We start from the raw sequence: 17777 nt of genomic DNA on the forward strand, positions 1-17777 counted from the left end.
CACACGAACGAAGATACATTCGACCCTTTAGAATGATTAACTACAATTTCCAAATATTTCTGTTAATAATCATTCTTATAGCTAGTGGCTTTATTTGTGTACACAGAAAAATTGATTGTTGTTATACTTACTGATCAGCCATAACTCATACTATTCGATCACAATGTACATACGAGACAGCACCTGAGTAAAATGTATAGCAAACTTTTGCCTTGCATTTTAGTTAAAACGTCCAATGGATTATTGTAGATATCTACTTTTCTCGACCTAACAACACACAATATCGTTCACACAACAAAATAAATTTCATATTTACTATTATATACTACTACGTATCCCATTGCTTGTTGTTTCCCGGCACTTGGCTACGAAATAGGTCTACGAAAAGACACTACGATAAAACGTGAGAAAACCTGGTTATAGAATAGGACATTGATAACCTGCATTGCTTCATTATTTATTAAGCAGAACAAAAATATTGTAGATAGAAATGCATTTGTAAAAATGCGAATTTTTATAGTGACAATACATGATGACAACTATTTTCGGCACTGGTATGTTGTCTTTGACGGGCAGACGTATTACCGTTCGTGAAATTTGCAGTGACATCACGTTACCATTTTTTCTATTCATAGCACTTTGATTGGGGATTTATAACAGAACTTTTATCATAATCTTTATAGTTGATTAACGTTTGGCGGTAAACTTCGAAGGATTCATGTCTCGTCTATCACAGAAGTCAGTTCAATAGACTTAGCTATTTCTGGCGCATAATGGAAGCGAAGGGTTAGACATATAATAGAACTGCCCTGGGAAATAGCTCAGGTTAGGCACGATCTTATTCTGAACAGCCGCTGCTTTAATACTGCCAAACTAAATTTTTTAATTAAATCGAATTCACTTACAGACGGGATATGCCTGCATTGATGCTTATAGCATGATTGTGCTTCACTTGTAATGAATACAAAATGCGAAGTGTGTTAATCAGAACGCACTTCGTAGGCATTCACCTCTTTGTGTATAGACTTTTTTGTTTTTATGAAAATATAGGCAGCAGGGGGTGTATATACAGAACAGCACAGATAGCTACATTGTGATCTGCAACAGTTAATAATTTCTATTGTGTATATACAATCAAGCGTATGTTGCGGCCGCATGCTGTTGTGCGCGTAGATACGTTCTTGAGTGTGCTGTCTTTGTTCTTACGTATAAGTGAAATACGTTTTGTCGGTAGTTAACTTTTGAGTTACCGGTCCATATCACACTTGTTACTATAGTAATCTGTGGACCAGCGTGCATTCTTTTCTCTCGTTCCTAGCATGATTCAATTGCAGCTACTCCAAGAGCGTTCTGTCATAGTAGAAGTCGTTAGTACAGTGCGACGCTACGATCAAGGCGGTCATTTTTTTTTTCTTAACTTTTGAGACTTGTATCATGACGGCTTGGTCCTTTTTTTTAGAACTTATGTTCTAAAACGTCCGGTAGTTAAAGGTATTTTTGAATGGATTTCCACCAAGTCAATTGCTTCAAAGATAAACGAATTTAACAAATTTCTCAGCCGTAGAAAAACTCTTGGTAACTAAACATGTGTGGCATAGCTATATACATAAATATATCGCTACCATCCCGTATCGTAGATTCCATGGGTTGTAAATAAATTTTTTTTACTAGCAGACCATACCGCGTTTGACTCCTCATTTCCAGGTGGGTTTTTTAATGAAGTTGGCTTTCGGTGGTTGATGGTGCAAAAATGCCCGCATGCTGTTCTGGTTGTTATTGGTGTTGTTATCGCCAAACGTTCGGGTGCTCTGCGAGCGGACTAGAACGCGACGGACCTTGGTAGCAAGGCTTACTGGTGGTAGTCGGGCCGAACCTACCATCGAGAGCAGAGATATTTAACAGAATAGTTAGTATTTCTGATGATTACAGTACACGCTATGATTTCTAAATCGTGTGCATATCACAGACGCAAACAAACGCCCAGATCTAAGAACTCATTCAAAACTGGGTCTTATTGCGATGTAAAATGATCTAATTGGTACACTATATAGCTAGGTTCAATACAAATTGTAATGACGAAGTCCGTTCGGTAATTTAATAAACATATCGCTATGTTACTTTTTGTGCTGTAAATATTGTCGGGTTACTATTGTCCATTTTACTTTCTATGTAGGTCTATATAGAATAAATTTAGTAGGCCTAAATTAACTGAACGCGGCCGTTGAGAAAAACCGCTGCCGTGTGAAAAAAAAATGACACGTCAATGTATTCTTCAGGGGCTCTTATTTTGCAGCCTAAAACAAGTAAGCAATAAATCGTTAGTTTCTTTCGAAAACAATGCCTGTGTCGTTAGCTCATGTGGCCCTGCATAGTGGGTCTATAATATAGGCCCCTACTGGGTTTTTGCTAAAAATCCAATTCAAGAGATTGGCACGGTCAAATACCACTTATTAATAAGTGGTATTTAGTATTTAGGTAACGTAGACTTATTTTTTTAAATAAGTCTACGTTACCTAAATACTTATTAAATTTCTTTTAAGGGAAGCAGGTATTCGTATACAAATAAGCAGTAAATTTACTCAAGTCGGATGTGATTGATTCTGTCGAACAGCAGAAGCGAACGAACCTAAGCGAAACTACTAATGCTTTTGTCCTCTGTGAGAATAACTGATAATCCATTGACTCTGCCTATTCGACACGATACGGTACGATAGGACGGTAGTCCACATCGGAGATGCCCGCAACGAGCAGTTCATTTTCGAAAATAAACGTCTGCCTTATTGGATTTATAGTTCGCGATACTCTGACGGCCCTGACTGATGATCATTTTGTGGCACTTCTGTAAATATTATTTAGTTCTACGGAGAGATAATTGTCCTCTGAAATTTTCTGACGGTATTTGCCATATTTAGTGATACCTCTTACGCACCTCGTCTATCGGGCTGTGCTATAGATTCAGATTCTTCTATCGAAAGTAGTAATAAAATTCTAAAGTTCCGCCATGCTGTGCGAAGTAGAGCGCCATGGAAAGAGTACACGCCATTTCCCAAAGCAACCTTGATCAATCTTAGGTCTGTATGAGTCGTGATGATCCATGATTGACAGGCGTAGCCTCTCTATGGAAAATGGTCACGAGAAATGCTTAATAGTTTTCGAACACATTGTAATCTATCCGAACAGGCATGCTTTAATTTGGCTTTCAGCCTACACACCCATTAGCATACGATCAATAGCCAATCAAAGAAGGCTTATAACATTTGCACTGAATATTGAATTTGATAAAACGTAGCTCCGCACCTATACTAAATGTCTGCATGACTGTCTGTATTCAGTTTCTTTTATGTAAAACCTCTCTCTGCTTTTTTATGATAGCAAATATGATCTAATGCCGCAGGTTTTCTATCGGATCCAAGTCGGATCAATTTTTAGGCATGGCATAACACGCTTCGTTATATGACATTATAAGTCTTCAACCGGAAACCACTCTGGTCCCATCCGGGGACCATTCTGGTACCTGGGCAGATATTTCATCTGAATTATCCCACCGTGTTGGCATATTTTCATAATCCGGTAATAATACAAAAGTCTTGCATCGTGAATGGAAATAACGGCCTGCACGAGTTCGTGAATGGAAATAACCGCCTACACGAGTTCGTGAATGGAAACAACGGCCTGCACGAGTTCGTGAATGGAAACAACGGCCTACACGACTTATTTGTTCCCATGTTTAACCCTCCAATTTACTCAGGCTGGCACAATTATAAACATATTGAGCATTACTCGCTAAAACCTTGGAAATAAGATTCATCTGAAAAACAAACCTTTTTCCAGTCGTCAACTACCTAATGGAATTGTCTGATTCATGTGAAGAGAGTTTATACGACATTTTTTCGAGTGTATGGCAGTTAAAACTACTTATTTTAATACAATATCAGAGGGTCTCTATGGACCTACTAACTCCGCGTTTTGCCATTTTGACAGACCACTATAAATTGGTCTTTTTGTGACTCGTCTAGAATAATCCTGGGTCCTTGCTGCGTTGTGCACCGTTTTCAATCTTTGTTCCCTGTTTTTCTTGATGACCGATGCACCTTACTCTAGTACCTTCTGATCTACATTGACAACTGTATATTTCAATATTCCGACTCACTCAGCAATTTCTCTTTGCATTCTTGTCTTGTAGGAACCTGAAAATCCGCTGCTCTTACTTTTTTTTCCTTTTAGTAATCCCACTACCAGCTTATCTATAGTCATAAAACCACCAAAATCAAATGCACTTCAAAGTAACCAATGATCACAACAACGCCATCATCAGTAAATAGATGAGATTAATTGCTGTATAGTCTCAATCATTTATGTGTCTCTATAAAACGGGCGCATATTTTCTCGGAAATTTGAAGCGTAGTGGTTAATCTTCAGCTACGTTGTGATGAACAGTCATTTTACTACGCGTCTCAGCCTTTTTTGGTCAAGTTCGACAATGGGTGAAATTTCTAGATGGCTTCAATTGATTGCCCACCGACTGTTTGTTAGTTGAAATAGGAGACATGAAAGATGACGAGACTTGCACGCACGAAGGCGAGCATTGTTATAATAATTTTCTCTCATTTAAGCGCCTGTGATGGTTGCTTTTTTAGCGAAATTACTTTCAAAGCGTCCAATACCGTGAAAAAGGAAGCCTCGTCTAGGTTAAATGTATTTGGGAGAGTAAAATTATATTAATTCATAAGTTATTGAGACTTTATATTATACAAAACTTTATATTATTATAAAGTTTTGACCGCTTCCTTATTAAAGCTTATTGCGCGTCTAGGGGATATCTTTTCAGGTTGCAGCAAGGCTAGTGGATCGTTCCGTGCTAAAAACGCCATAATCCAGTTCTTCCTATACGCTTGTCGCGATGTCAATCTATCATATGTAATTGACTTGGCCTGGAAAAATCCTGCATAATCCTTGTGGGTGGGATATGCTACTAATATTGCCTCTTGACATGCTTCAAAGACACGATGCGAAGCGACGTATGCTCAGGAGTGCTCGTTCCTAATATGAACAGCGGCAGCTTTTTCCGCAATTTCGAGCTGTATTAGGAACGAAGCCTTGCTCATACACAATAGCAGCTTCCACAGAGCGAGGTATGAGGTGTGACCTCGGTTGCTGCTGCGCACGCAACGACGACGAGGCCTACAAGACCGTTTTAAGTGCGTGTCTGCATAACACCTAGCGCTGTGCGCAGCGTTAGTCTAGTTTTGGAACATAATACATATGTCGACGACATTGCGTACTTTCGACGATGGTCTATGAGAACACGATTATTTCACCGTGTTGGTAAATAAAATCACCGAGTAAACTTAAAGCAGCAATAAGTAGGGACTTGAGAAATAAGATTGAGATTTTTAACGGATTGAGAATCTTAAGCGATTTCTACGCTTCATTCATTATTTCGTTAATCAGTAATGTATATTATTCGGGTTATATCGGCACTAGTATTTTTTGCTCACGATGCCCTATAGGAATACCGACGTCCCGACTTCTCCTCGATTCAACTGAAAAAATAGTGTGGCACTTAAGCATGAGAATACGATACTTAGTTTAGTATGATATGTACACGCGTACGCGGTCACTATAATGAGTTGTACTCAAAGGCAACCTAATTCATCTAATTTTTCTCTTTTTTTGTGTTATTTTTTTTTATTTTGTTTTGTCATATATTGTTTCAGATAAGTTCGAAATAACATTGGCTTACACGGTCTCCAGAGTGATCTTGACACATTATGTAATCACTTTTATAAGACGATATTTTGTTTGGCATTGGAGATGTGCTTTAGAACAACCAGACAAGTGGTTACTTTTCTTCTTCATCGTACAATAAAGGTTCGACAAAATGCAAAAAATCTTAACTGTTCCATCTAACTTTAAAAAAATTTTAAAATTTAGTCAATGAAAAAGAAAATCTATTATTATCTCTTATCTAGTATTAAATTTATGATCAGTGCACATTTTCACAAATATGAAACTTGGGTAGTATTAAAATTTCAAGTCAACTGTTTCTAATGTGTTTCAAAAAATTGTTTCAGTTAACTTCGCTAGCTTATCATATAGAAGTCACTCTTCCCAATGTTCCCATACTCGATAAGCAAACTGCTGTTTTCGCATAAGCGGACCTTCCAGCAGGAAAAATACTATTGGTCGTCAGAAACAAAGTAAGAGACCAATTTGGAGAGTTCACGTAGGTGGTAGAAAAAACTTTCAGTTACCTTGGACTGCCTGGACGTCCCTGTCGAAACCCAGAACGTTACTCGCACTTGTTTGCTTGGTGATTGTATTGTTTTTGATAGCAGAACGAGGCGCTGGAATCGGAGGAGTTGCAAATTTACTAAAAGTCTGGTTTAAAGGACACTCGGTAGCATTTCGTGCGGGTGTGCATGGCTGCTGGATATCCATAGATGAAGACTCAGAATTTGATGCTAGTGCTGATAGTGGGATGGATAGCGCTTCGGTATTGTCAAGGGCAAGGAACCGTGTCAAAGGTATCTGTAAAAAGTAAGAAGTAAAAAAAAGTAAAAAAAAGAAAAAGTAATGTAGTTTTACGCTTTGTAATAGATAAACAATTTAAGCATATTCTACTTTACATCATATAACTTCACATTTCACATTATGCGAAAATTGCCGAGTTATACATTCAGCGATATTTTTCATTTGTTTTTAACAATTCAGTATTCGGAAAGTATAGTTTGTCTATAATAATTGAATGTCGGAGTTCTCTTTTCACAAGAACTGTGCTCGATTCAATGAAATCTTAATTCAAAAGATAGATCCTTAATGAAATTAAAAATCTTACCTCGAGCTGAGCTCCTCCCTTCAGGGCCATTTGAATGAGACGTGCGGCTAGCTGTTGTGTTTCCTAAAGCGCAATATGCAACATTTTAGTTGTAATAATGACTCTAATCTATATTGCTACATGTGTGCATGATTACGAAAAAAGTACGTGTTATTAAGTATTATTGCATTAAACAGAACTGAAAGACCAACCTGCATCTCTCTTTGAGTTGTATCATGAAGATATCGACTGTCCAACGGTGACATAGCGTTAGTTGATACCTGTGCAAATTTTACAGACGAATTAGGATTTTGAAGATGCATTTGAAACGCGTGTGGTCCTACGTACAAAAATAAATTTTCCCTAACTTTTTGCCCAAAGATTTTCTCAGAAAATTAAAACGTCGAAAATTCACTGAAAAAACAATGTCCATAGCTAATATTAGAATTCGAACATTCACTATACATATAATTAGACAATTCTTTTTTAATTTAATATTATAGTTTTTTTTTTACCTTTGTTCGTGCTTCAGCAATCATGCGATCCATGTCAAGTTTTTTCTGGCTCATTGCTTGGGAATTCTGCAGAAGTACATCAATGCTCTCTGATGGCAAACCTAATGAGCGAGCAAATTGCGCCTATACCACATGATCAAAGATAAGAAATTTCCAGGTACGATCGAGTAAGAACCTCAAGGAATAGGTGAGTCTGATTGCATATTGGATTAGTTTGTTCCTAAACAAGACTGTCCAGTTAAATTACGTGTATACGTTCGGCCGCTTTATAAGAGTTCAAAATGTACACGAATGCTAAAGATAGCCATTTCGACGAAGTCGTAATGGTACCCATGGCCGGCATTGTACATAACACTGTTCCTCGTAGAGCTTCGCCTAATAAGCAGTATTTATGTATAGTTAGAACGAAAGGTATAGACTATAAGCAGGAAATACTGTGCTATACAAAAAACTGAAACGGCAGTGATTTACCGATTTGTGTACCTGTTTCACTGCGGAAATAGCCTCAATTTCTCGGTTTCGTGCTCTGATTACCTGGCGGAACAGCTCTTCTGTATATCTATCAGCGATTTCAAGCACTGATGGCCCAATCTTGGCGTGAGGCGAACTCTCACCTATCGAATTACTACTCCTTGCAGCTACAGCGGAATCAAGGAGATAAAGGTTACTATTTCTAACGCGATAATTAAGTGATGATTCGTCAGTTAATACAATTGTTTCTTTCTATGTTGGTGGTGTTGATTTCTTTACAAACCACTGGATAACACCAATAGAAGCATTACATTTTGGCTCGTTTCTTGTGCGGTATCTATTTGTTTGAATAAGGTGTACTTACTGTTCAATTCCACTTGCAAGTCTTCGATTTTAGCTTGAAGTTTAGCCGAATTGCTCTGCTCCGTCTAAAATCGTAATAGTGAACGCATCATCTAATTTTCTTAGTACATACTCGTATTAAAAAAAAACTGTCTACGAAATCGTTTACGAATGCCATAAACCAAATACATTATACATTATAATAGCATACCAATCTGTTATGTTAAAGGGCCTTTCATCGACATTTTCCGTAAGAACTGTAGAAAAAAAATCAGATTAAAGGAATTAATCTATTTTTTTTCAACTTACCTGAAGCTGCTTACGCAATTGTGCGTTTTGCGTTTGAGCTGTTTGCAGTTGAGCACTAAGCGTGTTCACCAGCGTCATATAATTAGTAACACCGCCTGAAAATTCGCACGTAAACAATCCACACAAACATCTTGCGTTTGAATTTAAGAAATGAGGTTAGCAAGCAGGTTTAATAATCGGAAACGATGCCCATAAATGCAAAAGGCTCAGCAATGAACTTCTCGTATGAGTACGCTAAGATCTAAACTATGGGATGGTTAGATGCCGAAGACCTTTAACGCTGAATGGATGTAGCCTTTTGATAACCATAATTCGACTCTTTTTCACCTCCTTTAAACATACCTATGTTGTAGATGCAGTTATTAACCATTCTTATAAAAAAAAAAGACCTCTACTACTCCTAAACTAACAAAGCTTGCGATAACTCAAATATTCCTTAATAAAAGGGTTTTGTACACGCACTGGATTTTCTCTATTGCTAAAAGATATGAAAGCTCTTCATAAGAACCCTATGGATAGTTCAAGCTGTTTGTGTAACAAATACATAATCTAAGTCCAAAGGGATACTCACCAAGTGCAACTTTGTTCTGATTTTTCGTTACCGTCGTCTGAATCTTGCGAGCTCTCTGCGCGTACAGCAATGTCTTATGCGTCGTCTCATACGAAGCCTAGATACAAAAACACAGATGCGGATAGCGATTTATTATTAGCATTATTTACTATTACCGATTAATAGTGATGGTCACCACATGTACTGCAGTTATCCAACAGATAATTAGTCACAAAGAATGAGTCCCTTTGATAATAACCAGCAAGTTTTAAAACACTACGACTTTTTTTTATATTACATATTTTTTTATATTTTTACTACGTCCGTTAACGAATTAGAAAATACAAAGACTGAATATATTCCACACCACAATGAGCCGCTACTTATAAGAAATGATTAAAACTTACAAAAATCAAGAAAAGTAAACTTACGTTTGATGGGCTGATTGCAGCAATCATCAAGGTAACGGCAGTGCCACCCAGCGAATCCTTTAAGATTCGGGTCAGTTTTGAGTCTCTGTATAACATTACCAGCACAAATATCAACATCAAGTGCAAAAAACCCCCACGAAGTAGCAAAAAATAAGACATACATGAATGCGAGAAAAAATAAGAACTAGACCTGAGCAACGTAGAGAAAATTTCCATGCAGCTCGTTTTAGGAAAACATTAGAATTTTGACTACAAAAGTAGGTTCGCTATGGTACAAAACGTGGGCTGTCAGTTCAAAAAGTAATTTTCTACAATTTACGGCAATATCGCTATATATATTTAACACTATGCATTTCCTATATATAAGTTCCAAACACTCTGGAAGATTACCTGTAGGGCACGTGCGCCTTTTTGTTTTCGGCAAGGGCGTTGATACAGTTGCCCAATGCTAAAAGACTTTTATTAATATTCGTTCCCTCCTGAAATGTGACAAAATACTTGTGAAAAAAAGTTGAAAAGAAGATAAACCGTGATTCATTTTTTGTCTGGAGAACTTAACCACAAAACAACACTTGGTTCGGAAATGTGTTGGCAAGCAACTTTCTTTTACTCCAACATGACCTCATCTTCCACCATATTAGGTTCATGATTGCTACAATATGTTTAAATTAAAGCAGATAGATTGCTATGTGTTTGCTTCAGGTGTACCTTAAAACGGTCTCTGCTCCGGTTCACTCCTGCAGCCCGTTCACTGCCAGCTAGATCAATTAGAGACATTTTACTCTCCTGAAGTGTACGCGTTATTCTGTGAATTGAGGTGTTTGTCATTTGTTAGAATGGAAGATTCTATACGACATATCAATAAACAACTACCACAAAAAAATTCTTAATGAAAATAGAAACCTGAGACCTCAGTTCTAACAAATTTAACGATGTAAGATTTATTCAATGATATAACATTAGGTAATAATTTCTCTCAGTTTAGAAAGTTATAGCTGTTAGTGGTGGCACATATTACTTAACTTCGGTTAATCAAGAAGCTGACAACTTACTTATTTGTGATCTTGAGACTGATTTGAAATATAGCGTGTGAGCGGGATGATTTTGCGTTAGCCTGAGTTTCCGATTGGCTTCTTCGTCTGCTTCCCTCCTATATTTACAAAACGATCAGAAAATGCGGAATTGAATAAAATCGGATTGATGAGTAGTAGGAACGAAGGATTTTTGTATTATTTGTACCAAGCATTCATTTGCCATTATCTAACATAATTTCATTGCGTTATCTTTACATTAACCTGCACAAGAAAATGAAGTTTGTAAAAAAGGCGTTGCACTATCGCACTACCCATAAACCGTGCCAGGCATTACATATTTAATATCCTTACTAAGTTGTACAGTCGTAGTTCTGAAACTTCATTCACCTGTATAAGTTCCAAGATCTGTTCCATTGTCGTGACAGCATGATGTGATAGACCGCTGATAAAAACGTTTTTTCCTGCCTCGCGGATCTCCAATGGTTTTGCCTCGCTTTTTCCTGAAATTTGACATGTAATAATATTTTTTAACGTTCACTAAGCTACCAAAAATCAGTAGACCATGGGACTCTCGAAAACGGCAAGGCTATAAAAATCTATTGGGTGAAGTACGTAAGCACAGTCAATGATAAGTAAAGTTAATCTGCATGCACAAAATCCTATATGGGGTGAAATATAAACCTCAAATTTCACATTTCGCGAACTAAAAGTATGCCTTACTCTCGTTATTATCTCAGATATTCTCGAATTTCAAATATCTTGTTACTGTTCAGGAACTTCAAACGCAAAGAACGAAACTTACCCGGTCGAAGTAGATCTAAGATATTTTCATTGTAGATTTCAAAATACGATGCTTGCACTTCAATAACGTTCTCCGATTCAAGACCTTCAAGCTGCGAAAACAGCCGCTCCATCGTTAGTGATACGATACCCCGATTTGTGTCCTGGCCCATCATCGTATGGGTTTTTCCTAAAATTATTAATAAGTTATACAAGATTAGTCTATAGAGTAAGTCGATATTTCTGCATCATAGATTTATGTAAGAGAGAAAGTGTACTTAAACTTCACTGAAATTTTACTTACCGGACCCGGTGGCTCCATAGGCAAACACGGAGCAGTTGTATCCGTCAAGAAATGACGTTAGGAGAGGTACTACTGTATCTTCATAAACCTAAAATGTAGCAATAGCCGAATCTGTTAATGAATGAAATGTTAATGAAAACTGTTGCATCAATCCTTACAGTAAAGTAGGGTAGGTAATTTTCGTAAGTAGTTTAGAAAACCATAACTGGCATAGCTTCAAGGGGTTATACTGTTAAATGTTACTAAAATCACATACGAAAGTCCCATACCTTAAGGTTATCGCTGGACTCATCGAAGACCCGATCGAATTCGAACTGTTCATTCTTTTCGGCCATAGAGACGATCTTAGAACCCTGCACACGAGGCTGTCGTTCTAAATCCTCGTAGCTACTTTTTGGGTCGAAAATCAACCTACCAACCATACAAGTATGTTAAAATATATTTTTAAAAATACAGCCTATAAATTAAGAAAATGGCCGTCTATGTGTATACGCCCGTGGGCGTTGCCAATATCTAGGCAACCTATAAACTGACAGCTGAGAAAGCTGGCTGTGGTAAACGAGTCATCTAAAAATGAGTGTATACAAAATGTTTACGAACTGTCTTTCGTCCAGTGCGCTGACAACGCGGCGTTGGCTATGCTCTTCTTCATAAGCGGATAATGGCCGAATCCGTACAGCAACAGCCATACGACCTTTGGATAACTCGATTCGAGTTGCCGATGTCGGCACCAGATCCTGCTCTTCAAACAAACAAATACGCCCGGGTATATACAATTCATTAAAAACTGACATACACAAAAGGAAGGTACAATCTACAGCGAAACTTAATGCAACGATTTCAACGTTGAGTAGTTGTATGCCTTATTTAACGGGATATCATTATTTCAAACCAACTGTCGTTATAATGGGAATGCTACCTAAACACCGCTAATTCACTTTGAAGAAAACAGATTATTCTGAAACTAATAACAAATGTGCTTCAAAGCCGTTATAGAAGCGACTATTTTTTCCTCACCTCTGAAAAGATCGCGTGAGCAAGTTGGACTCCTGTCTTCCCGATCGATCTCCTAGTTGAGCGTCGCGATGGAGCCCGCTTCAGTGAGCGGCGACTCGGCGCCATCTGTAATTTGCTAACATCATCGGGTAATGAGAACAACGCTGATTTCAGCCGAGTTACAGCGGTTATAACTCCGATGTGTGGCATTTGATTAAAGTCGTTACAATCGTTGTTCTTTTGTCTATAGCAATGTTTTTTTTGACAGAAGTTTACTCAGACTTCTGGATGATGAGTTGGTGTTCACGAATCTGACACCTGGAAGTTCTGCTTCTAGTCAAGCTACCTCTTTAAAATACATCTAGGATACGTTATATTGTAGCTAAAAATGTCACTTGTCCGAAGTCCGCCATTAGGTCTTAACCTTGGTGATTTTGGCAAAATAAGAGGTCGGAACATCAAACGGTGCTTTCAAATAGAGGAAATAATGTTTTAAAGGTTTTTTCAAGTTCAGATATGCACCGAACGACCATTTGCCGCTTATCATTTTGAGTCATACAAATCAAATTAATAGATTTGCAGTATGGTATCAGATATACAATATTATATGATGTTCACTGTACCAAAAGTACGTCTTTGCAGCAAATTACATATAAGGTGAAGCTGCGGACTCAAAGTTGGACAAATCTCTATTTTCGTGGATCTTCTTTCCTTTACAAGACACGTAGGGTATCGTCCCCGGTAGTTTCAAAAAAACAATTGAAACAATAACTAACCTAAACTCAATGAGGGGTCATGATTAAATATTAGTATATCTAGATTTGACGAAAAACCTTTACTCCTTTAAGGAAAGCCAAATTTATAATAGAGCATCATATAAAAAAATAACCATTATCATCGGTTCACTTAGTGTGATAAAGTGATGTTATTTAAAAAGTTACGTAGAACAAAGAAGTAACGTTTCCAACTCTACTTGAGAAAAAGTTCTCACTTGAATTGCTAATGATTCAGAGAACGCTTTGACATCTTATGAAAAAGAAGCTATTTTTATTAACTCTATGTTGGTTTTGTTAAAAGTTCAAGGTAACCATTATTGCTAACAGAAGTCCACACAGGCATAACTACGTCCAATATGAAAAAGTTAAATTTCACCAATAAGGATAAACAGTAACAGTTAATACGGAACAAACTTTTCAGTTGCTGAAGGCCGTTCCACAGAGCCTCGTTCGCTACTTCGTATTCATGCACAGTAATAACTGAACTTTTAACGTTAATATATACGCCAATTTTGTAGCGCTTCGTATATTTAATACATCATCTAAAACTAGCACAACATGTAACTATTCTTAAAAAGAACGAGTAACTGATAGAACAGCCCGCCAACGACTTCCAAGATGGCGTAGCCTTTGAGAGGTTGTGATTTTTGCTCCGGAGCACGCAAGCGGTCAGGAGTCCGAAAGAGAAAGAAGCGGCGAGGCAGCAAGAAAGAGTGTGGAGTTCATGCTTGAACGAAATGGCGCGACGTTTCAAATTTTTCTCATACGGTACCACGCGATTTGAGGGCTAAAACACAGAGACCGCAATCTTTAATTTTCCTTACATAATGTTGAAGAAATTATGATTAACTTTTGGAATTAAACAGAGGCATACACCAGGGGTTACGCGTTACAGCATAAGATGGTGAACTATCATAGGAAGTACGAAATAACATGAATATGCTATTAATTTGTCGAAGTCATCAACTCGTAGATTTCGAGTAAATATATTAGGATAAATTTGTTGCTAATTCATTCATCAAAGTCTTTCATCAAGTGGTATATACTCTTGGAACATGTGACATTGAATTTTACAGATTGGTTACCACAGTTTGTCCAGGAAATGTCTCCTTGACCTAAAGTTCTAAAGTAAATAAAAGTGGTTAAGGTGGAATAATGCGAAAATATATGATGAAAGATTGAAATCGAAAGAAGACTGAATTGAAGATGCTAGAAAACAAAACTTATTTTCACAAGCTAGCGATAATAATCGCACAGAAAAATATTTCCAGATCAAAAATATGGTGTTTAGCTAATGCAAAAATCTACTATATTTTGGTACAGGGTAAAGGAAGAATGTAAAATAAATTGCAGAAACTTTTTACAGTCTTCAATATGTGTTCCCAAGGCCCGTTCTTTTTCATGTTTTCCCTTTATGAGAACAGTTGTTGAACAATCGTAATATCGCAAGAACACGCACCACATTAAGTAGCCTAGTAGTCTAAAACAGAATATTCGTTAGCAAATTATTATTCGTTGTTAAAGAAACAAATGTCAATGGAGAATTTTAGTAAAATATTTATCTAGGATCTAGCGGCGGTTTTTTTTGAACAGCTGTTTTATTTGTTCAATATAAGACCTGTTTGCGGCATTGCTTGCCAGATGGCGCTACCGGTGCTGCTCCGAACGCAAACGCTGGCAGAATCTGAAATTGTTATGGTATTTGTAAAAATATAGCTTTGCAGGGATAGTCTCATCAAGGAAACGTGTTTAGATAAACAATATATAAAAGATAGAATATTTAAGGAAAAAACATTTGAATATCACACGAATAGATTGAATGATAATTATTAGTGTATTTTGGTTAAGATTACTAGTGCTTGTTACCGAACCCCCCCCCCCACGGCCACACACACACAACACACACACACACACACACACACACACGTATACACAAAGCAGTGCACGTGACGCTGGGGAACAAAAGCGACTATAGTAATGACTGAATACCCAAAAAAAATTGGAGAAGACGCATAACTATATCTCTCTCCCCTAGAAATAATAGTAATTAAAAAATCGCAATATTTTTTGTTCGCGTAACCATCGATGTTTTTTACAAATCGTGAAATCGTTCAAATATTTTCGTCCCCAGTCATCGACTTCGTAACACCGATCAAATGTCTTCTGATAACATCATATTGGGCTGTCGTAAAAGTGTTTATAAAGCAAATATTTATTCTTAATTTTACAATAGTATTGCTACACCAAATACGATAGTAAACTGTTTTAACTGATTTCTCGCTACCATTTTTCTAATAACAACATAATCACTGATCGTCATCATATGTGACTCTTTTTTTTCCAATAACGGATCTTGGCCACAAACGGCATACATTTACTTATGGGCCTGGGCGACATAGTAAACTTGTGAATTTTGCAGAAGTTTACACACATCTTCAAGGCGCCCAGTCTTAAATCTAAATAAAATTATTTCAACAATGTTCATACTAAATACTATCGAATCTTAGCTTTCATTTGATTCATATTATCTGGGCCATGTATTTATAACGATGAGTATTTTTTCGATAAATAAATGGATCAGTATCATGTTCGATACTTAACTTGTTAGGCACTCGCTCGGATGACCAGCTAGCTATGAGTACGATGCGGGGTGTATCTCCTCCTGGATTCAAACCAAAACCGCTGTGAATCTCTGAATCTGTTAGGCACACGCGTTAGTGCCGTTCGAACGATTTGTGGCGGCGCACTGGATCTGATCAGCATAGCAAAGAAATAAGCATTGTAAAATGTTATTATTGTCTAACGAATGAATCGGATAGCACAGACAGATCGGAGAAATACTTGTTACGTACAGAGACGTATCTGTCAACTGTTTTTTTGACGTATTGAATGTTGAGCGTTATTCCAGCGCGAGTTGGCTTTGGAGCGAATATAAGGTAATCCAGATGCATTGCTGCTGTTGCTTGTTCCTATAATCGTATCACTAAGCACTGTTTCGTGCAACTATCCAATGAAGTTTTTGATGCTTCAATACTCTATCCACAAGACAAACTGATGACCTGTATGTATGGAGAGTTTATGTTTGCTTAAAGTGGTCACTCTGCGCTGAACCCTTTGCGGGCTGCTAGACTGCGTGATAAAAGTGAATGATGGATTGAATAAGTCTTTTCACCGCTATCTTCCTGCCAATTTTTGACATTTTTTTGGACGATAGATACGTTTTTTGAGCCTTGCAAAAAAAAATTATAAAAATATATTTTATTCTATGTTATTCCATAATAAGATAGTGTTTCGTGTGCAGAAGTGATTGAAAATAACAGATTCATTGTAATCGGGAAACTTGTTGATAACTGTAGTTCGGTGCCCAGATTATAGAAGCGTTTTAATGAGATAACGAAATGAAGTCGTAACACGGCAAGGTGTCAATCTGCGCACCGGGTAGGTGTGCAAGGCCAGAGGTTATCTATTCCTATAGAAGCGAAGTTAAATTTCTTCAGGGTTGTATTGGTAATTTTGAAATGAGAATTTGTCACCTGTTGCAGTACTATATATATATACGCTATGAAAACAGATTAGGGGTCGGCACGTGTGAACTAATAGTAGCAAAGTGACGAGGTTATTCGGGGCTTCCAATAGAAGAAATGACCACAAAAGGATCACTGCAGCAGCAGAATCAGACACTTTCGCTGGGATCACTGGATTTATTTGACAAACGATACAACACAAATCGAGTTCTAGTTACCAGTTACTAAACCTAGTAATAATGGGCTGATGAAACAATTACAGGGACGGACTATATGTTACGATAAACTGACTACAGCGTAAACTAATCATGGGATTAGTTGAATCAGTGACAAACCACTATGATACCAACTGATTCAGAGGTCGATCTAGAATATTTCTAATAGGCCACGTTTACCATGAGCTTGCTGCTGTTCTGATCCGAGCCTTTGTTGCCGCATTTCATATTTACTGAATATTCCTCAAAGGCGTATTTTTCCATAGCGATTTATTAACATCGCGCCGCCATGTTGATTGTGGTAATGTTTTGGGGACGACTGTGGAAAATTTCACATTAGAACATTAAGCATCACTAGTTGTTCTTTTTGCGTACGACATTGTTATTTAACAACATTAAAGGATATTGTTGTTTGTGTTTCTGGAGAGGGCCATACTAACGACGACGCCATCTTGTGACACGGAAATTGACAAGTGCTAATTGCATTGGAGAAACGAACGTGGAACTACGTATCGGGACTCGGAACCACGAATTACAATAACTGAATATGTCTACAATTGACCGATCTGCAACCTAGCTCAGATCTACTATATGACCTAGTCAGTTAAACAGCGACAGACTGACGTCGCGATGGGACAGGTCGGTTCTATTCGGATGAATGAAACTTACCCAGGTCGGTAGCATATACACGGTGAGATTGCCAAACTATTAAA

The 17777-nt window shown here is 37.5% G+C and overlaps 1 protein-coding gene across 4 annotated transcripts; it reads right to left on the reverse strand.

Annotated features, from left to right (window-relative positions):
• Window positions 1-436: 436 nt before the first annotated feature.
• LOC111264727 (kinesin-like protein KIF18A) lies at window positions 437-17416 on the reverse strand. 4 transcript variants are annotated; one of them, XM_022840840.2, is made up of 23 exons: window positions 17245-17416; window positions 15927-16077; window positions 14944-15009; window positions 13740-14112; window positions 12571-12685; window positions 12154-12290; window positions 11823-11964; window positions 11554-11641; window positions 11272-11439; window positions 10857-10969; window positions 10488-10585; window positions 10144-10240; window positions 9826-9914; window positions 9436-9520; window positions 9026-9122; window positions 8455-8549; window positions 8168-8231; window positions 7804-7970; window positions 7333-7455; window positions 7030-7098; window positions 6839-6901; window positions 6255-6531; window positions 437-1873 (listed from the first exon to the last, which is right to left on the reverse strand). In XM_022840840.2, the coding sequence occupies exons 5-23, from the start codon at window positions 12673-12675 to the stop codon at window positions 1695-1697; spliced, it is 2256 nt and encodes a 751-aa protein (XP_022696575.1). In that variant the 5' UTR covers window positions 12676-12685; window positions 13740-14112; window positions 14944-15009; window positions 15927-16077; window positions 17245-17416; the 3' UTR covers window positions 437-1694. The 4 variants fall into 4 exon arrangements, with proteins under 4 accessions (XP_022696575.1, XP_086826316.1, XP_086826317.1 ...); XM_086970190.1 differs by lacking the exons at window positions 14944-15009; window positions 15927-16077; window positions 17245-17416 and having other exon boundaries at window positions 12571-12675; window positions 13740-14847; XM_086970191.1 differs by lacking the exons at window positions 14944-15009; window positions 15927-16077; window positions 17245-17416 and having other exon boundaries at window positions 7867-7970; window positions 13740-14847.
• Window positions 17417-17777: the final 361 nt, after the last annotated feature.

This window comes from Varroa jacobsoni, unplaced genomic scaffold (genome assembly GCF_002532875.2).
Source record: "Varroa jacobsoni isolate VJ856 unplaced genomic scaffold, vjacob_1.0 scaffold_891, whole genome shotgun sequence".
In the NCBI taxonomy this organism is placed as follows: domain Eukaryota; kingdom Metazoa; phylum Arthropoda; class Arachnida; order Mesostigmata; family Varroidae; genus Varroa; species Varroa jacobsoni.